This window comes from Neophocaena asiaeorientalis, unplaced genomic scaffold, assembly GCF_003031525.2.
Source record: "Neophocaena asiaeorientalis asiaeorientalis breed wild unplaced genomic scaffold, Neophocaena_asiaeorientalis_V1.1 scaffold760, whole genome shotgun sequence".
Lineage (NCBI taxonomy): Eukaryota > Metazoa > Chordata > Mammalia > Artiodactyla > Phocoenidae > Neophocaena > Neophocaena asiaeorientalis.
In genome coordinates, this window is record NW_020174640.1 from 189,250 (window position 1) to 194,832 (window position 5,583).

General features: G+C 49.9%; 1 protein-coding gene across 2 annotated transcripts in view; it reads right to left on the minus strand.

Moving 5' to 3' along the window:
- NLGN3 (neuroligin 3) overlaps positions 1-5,583 on the minus strand; it is a 21,067-nt gene that overhangs the window by 5,417 nt on the left and 10,067 nt on the right. For both annotated transcript variants that reach the window (XM_024758110.1, XM_024758109.1), the window contains one exon: positions 454-639. In XM_024758110.1, coding sequence (XP_024613878.1) covers positions 454-639 — 186 coding nt within the window. The remainder of the gene's footprint in view (positions 1-453; positions 640-5,583) is intronic.

Below are 5,583 nucleotides of genomic sequence, written 5' to 3' on the forward strand. Positions count from 1 at the left end.
AGACTTGTTCTTCAGCGAGAAAGGCAGAGAATGTCTCTTACACCTAAAAACTAATTTCCACTCTAGAGCTCTACCCGAAGTCATGTGTCCTTCCCACACGGAAAGATTCCCCCCCCCCCCCCCGCCCAAAAAGAGCCCTTGTCCTTCAGAGAGAGACATTCTACTCCCACGCTCCTCAATAAGACTCCCACATCAGGAGAACATTCCTTTCTCAAGATGTAAGTGGGATTCTCTCCTTCCCTCTCTCACAGTGGGAGAGTTACATCGTCCCCTCGAGAAACATTTCCCTTCCACTTCTCCCCAAAGGGACACCGAGCTGGCAGGTGAGGGCTGCTGACTCCCCTGGATGCTCCTGGGACATGGAATTGGGTACCCTGGAGCCTGGAGGGACTGGGGCTCAGGGTCGGCGGCCAGCACTTGTCTAGTTCCTGTTTCGTTCCAAGAGCTACTCACCCTCAGAGTGATGCGACAGCGTGAGGAGGCTGACACAGGACGCGCCAATGCCCGAGCCAAAGACGGTGATACGGCGGGGATCACCACCGAAGAAGGCGATATTCTCGCTCACCCAGCGGAGGGCCTGGATTTGGTCGAGGAGCCCATAGTTGCCCTTGGCAGCCTGATCGCCAGTGCTCAGGAAACCTGGATTCAACAAAGGGCACGAGGACAGTGAAGGTGGAGGGATGGAGGATTTGGATGACGGTGACAGTTGGGGGCATGAGGACGGAGGATGAGCATGCAGCGCAGCTCTTTCCACCCAGCTAGCGTTAACCATTGCTCCTTTCTGCAAGGACCAGCGCCGTCACTATAGGAAGGATCGGCTTCCTACCTCCCACCCATTCTCCAGTTTGGAAGGTGAGGTCTCCAAACCGTTCAAAAGGGATGCCTCCAGCTGGGAGACTTAAACTGCAGGAACTGCAAATGACCAGGACCCAGCATCCTCTGCCCTGATGTACCAGCCGGGACATTACCCTAGCACCTGGCAAGGTAGAGTGGAAAGAGCAGGGACCCTGGAGTCAGTTTGGTTTGAGTTCTTGCTCTACCGCTTACTGGCCATGTAGCTTTAGGCAAGTTATTGAGAATCTCTGGGCTCTAGTTTCCTCTTCTGTAAAATGGGGATAAAATACTTCAAAGGGCTGTAACAAGGATAAAATGAACATAAGCATCTCGAATATGATCAGCACATTACACATCTATAGTTACTTCTCGTTCCCCATCCTCCTCTCTCTGGAGGAAGTGAAGATCCCAAGAGGCTACAATTCCTAAGCCTTCCTTGCCCCTCCTGTCCAAGTTCATCCATTTCCACTTCCTTCCAGGGTCTCGGATGCCCCGTTCTCTTCATTCTCATGGCAGGTCCTCACTTCCCCCTCCTCCAAGACCTAATGAATCGGAAACTCTGGGGATGGGGCCCAGCAATCCGTGTGTTTAACAAGCTCTCCAGGTAATTCTCATGCCTGCTAAAGTTGGAAAACCACTGGGTTAGACCATCTTTTTCCTCTAGTGGAGAAACGGGGAAGTCAGTGCAGTGCGGTTACCACAGAAACAGGTCTTCCTGCCCACCCACTGGGATTTGCTGCTGAGGAGACATGTCACCATGGAGACTACCTTCCCACCCACCTGCTGGGATTTGCTGCTGTGGAGACTTGTTGCCATGGCAACTACCTTCCCGCCCACCTGCTGGCTATCCCACAGAGATGTCCTATATTCCCCCCCACCCTGCTTCCATTTTAGTCTGATCTTGCTGCTTCATTTTTTCTCTCTTCCCTGATCCTTAGTCTCCTTGGAAGGCTCTATCTTCTCCTGCCCTAGGCTTTTAGAAAGGTTCTTTGCAAGTGGGTAGCTGTGGTGCTCCTACACATTGGAAACCTATACCTGGGTGAGTATTTTTTGACCCCACAGTTAAAAGGTCATTTGTAACCCCTGGGATCAACTTTGTGGGAGGCCATGTTTGAGGAGGCTCCCTCAGCTCACAGAGAGTTCTCTGACGGTCCTGGTAGTCCACGGGCAGAAGCTGACCTTAAACAGACTCAGGCAGGCACAAGACCCCATCACTGTCTTTCTTGAGTCCTTTTGTTTCTAGTTTCTGTAAAAGAGCTCATTTCACCCTCTTCAAGTGTGTTATTAATTTACCTTTGGTGCAATTAAGTATGTAAAGTACTTAGTTATTCCTTCCAGGACCTAGTCACAAGCCCTCTTTAGCCCCAGGTTCCCGATGAGGAAATGAGAAGGAATTAGAGAAAGCCTGAATGAGGATGAACGGAGGAGCTCTTGTTCCTCTAGACAAGAGAACCAGCTTCTCCTTTGCCTGGCTCGTTCACAAGCTGAAGTTGCTCCTGCAAGTCTTAAAGTATGCTGACCAAGATCCATCCCAGCTGTCCAAGCCTTGCGACCCTCCAGCAAAAATCACTATGTGTTTCTCTTAGCCTGCCTGTCCTCTCTCCCTCCTCTCTCCTTCCCCCGTTTTCTCTCTCCCTTTTCTCTTATTTTCGCAATAGCAGACTTGGCTTCAGTCTTTGCCAAAGTATCGTTCAGTGAAATGTGTCAAATACGTCTGTCCTAACCAGCATGAAGAGCCTGCATTTGGATGCAGTAGATTTCTCCAACATGTACCAATTTCCTGGGTTGGAAACAAAGGTCTGAAAGGGCTGGGTGGAGGATTTGACCATCACTCTCTGCTCCCTCAGATCCCACAAACCTCAGGATAAGAGGCACTGAAGCCTGTGGATGACGTCATGCCAACCATCCTACTACAAGCGCCCTGCTTGAAGTGCTCTATCCAACAGGCTCAGGCGGATGATACAGAAAACGTCGCCGACCACAAGCACGCAAAAACCTGTCAGTCTGGGAGAGCGATCACTCGCTACTAGCTCCCCAGTAACTCAGTCACCCACAGAAACCATGTGAGAATGAGGGCTGAAACACCAAACTCCATAAACTGTTAGAGCAAATCTGAGCCAGTCTCCCTGGGCCCAAGTTTATACTGCAGTGCATGGTAAGCTGCTTGTCAACAGAAGACAGGGGAATCTGGCACATTGTATCAAAACCAGGTATCTGTGCCACCCAACGCTTGACATTTATCAGGTTTTCAGTTTGCCTGAAGGGTACCTGAGCAAGAATGTAGGATTAAATTCTGAAACCCAGAATAAAACTCGGCAAGCCCCTACTTCCTCAGCCCCAGGGATATCCACGTCCTGTATCCTGCTGGGGTCCCTTTCTTTTGTTGGTCTCAAGCCCAGTGGGGGCTTCTCCGATTATAGCTACGCCTCTGCCTTGGATGGGATCCATGGAATAGCCTGTGACATTCTCCAAATACATGAATCACCAAGATGTCTAAAGAAGCACCTTGGAGGAAACCGTCTGCTTGGGCTCAGGGCTCAGAGAAGCTGATGGGAGGGAGGGTGAATGAATGCATATAACTGAGGTCCAAAACTGGCCACCTGTTCTGGGATGTTTTGGGAAACAAAACAACAAAGCCTCAGCTCTACAGCAAAATCCCCAAGATTCGGAGACAGACCCGTGTTCTAAATCTGGCGCCAAGAGACGGAAACATCTTGAATGTACCCAGAATCCAATCAGCGGCTTATTGATTACATTTGTGTTCCAGAGCAGGCACTAAAGGGTACACAGGAAGTGGTGGGGAACTTCTGGCCAAATCTCAGTTTATGGCTCCTTCTGAGGTTTGGGTAATATTAGTTTGATCATTAACTATTTAAGCTCAAAGAATAAAAATCCTACCCCGAGATGTAATGTTCTGGTTACCCAAATGAGAGGAGGTTATAAGGTGGTGGTGGTGGGGCCTTTTAACCTGAATTTCGTGGATGAGTTTCAGTGGGATCCATGAAATAATTTCTGTAAGTGTGTGTGTGTGTGTGTGTGTGTGTGTGTGCGCGCGCGCGCGCGCGCCCACACATGCATTTTTTGGGGGAAGAGTCCATAGCTTTCATCAGAACTTCAAAGGGGTCCAAGACTCCCCAGAAGGTTAAGAACTTCTGATATACAAGCTTAAAGATTGGAGCAATTGAAGGGTTGTGAAGTAATCAGCAAATCAGGATATCGTAGGGAGCGCTCGCCAGCAATAATAGCCTTCCGTGAAGCCCACAGCTCCCAACTGACACTTCAAATCTTGAGTCTCTCCTCTGTCTCCTTTCCGCCTCCTTTCTGTGTGTCACTCTTATCCTCTTTTCTCTTTCCCGTCCTTTCCTTCTCTTCCTTATTTTCTCCTCTCTTCTCCCCCGATGCTCCACTCTCTCTTTTCTTTCATTCCTACCTGGTCCGATCATTTGGAACTGAAGCATATTCTTAGTATTCTCCGTGCTTTCCATTGATCCTTAGAGACTGGAGCTTTGTGTTGATAATTTTTAAAAGCAACCGAGTTGAATATTTCCTGTCACCCTCATTTAGAAAATAAAGTAACACAGTTACTTCTGGCCTTCAACTACCATGCACTTGTGCCTGTGTATCTGTGTGTGATTACGTTTGTATACGCATTACTCTTCAGGAACTATGCAGCCCAAGCATGTGGGTTTGCAGCCACCTTCATGGTACCATTTTTCCTATCAGAGACTCAGATCCCCTTTCTCAACAGGACAGAACAGCTTACAGAACAGAGCCTTGCCATGATGTCTGTGGCAACTCAGAGAGACAGAGGAGCAGTGGCAGAACCATGAAACCCAAAGCCCACTAGACTGTGGAGAGGCCAGGGAGACGCCCTGCATATGTCACACCCAGCATCCAGATGCCGCTGAAGGGAACGCAGGCTCCACTTTTTTCTGGGAATATCATTTCTCTCATCTGAACCCCCAAAAGGTGTCTTGCTATCCCACGTAGTATTAAGGGGAAGTCAAGAGAAGATTGCCTTTCCGTGTACGTGGATGCACCCAGAAGTGAAACGCAGCTCTGGGGCCTCTGGGATGCCAACTGCCAAAGCCACATACTCAAAAGCAAATTAAAATAGGGTCCTGTCAGCCAGCAAGCCCTGGAGTAAGCCGTGCCTAATTGCTCGTTCAGCACCCAGGCCTGCAGACCTGAGAAACAGCCCAGACACCCACTGGGACTCAGGACTCCAGCCTTCCGGGCAGGAAGTTGGCTTCTTTGTGCCACTCCAGGGCTATGGGGCCGCGCGTGCCCTCAGAGGCCTGGGCGAGCATCCGAAAGGGAGCAAGGCCGTGTGTGCTTGGTCGCCCTCAAGACCTTGGCCGCAGTTAGGCATTAACAGTTACCAAGGGAGGCACAGGGTAGAGGGGCAGCGTAAATCACCAAAATAAGCATGTGGGTGACAGAGTATGTGTGGGGAAGGGGATATGGGTGTGTATCAGGAGGTATTTGGGAAGTAAGTGTGTGTGTGGGAGGAACATTTGTGTACATTTAAGGTATATATATGTGGGGCTTGTGCGCGGATGTGGACGTGCAGGGTGTGGGTCTTTGTGTAGAGTGTATTATGGGGGTAGAGGAAAGCGTGAGCGTGGGGGCACTTGTGGTGTATGTGGGCACAGATGTGGATACAGCGATGCGGAGGGAGAGATACATGGGAACGTGTGTGTGTGTGTGTGTGTGTGTGTGTGTGTGTGTGTGTGTGCGTGCATGCAT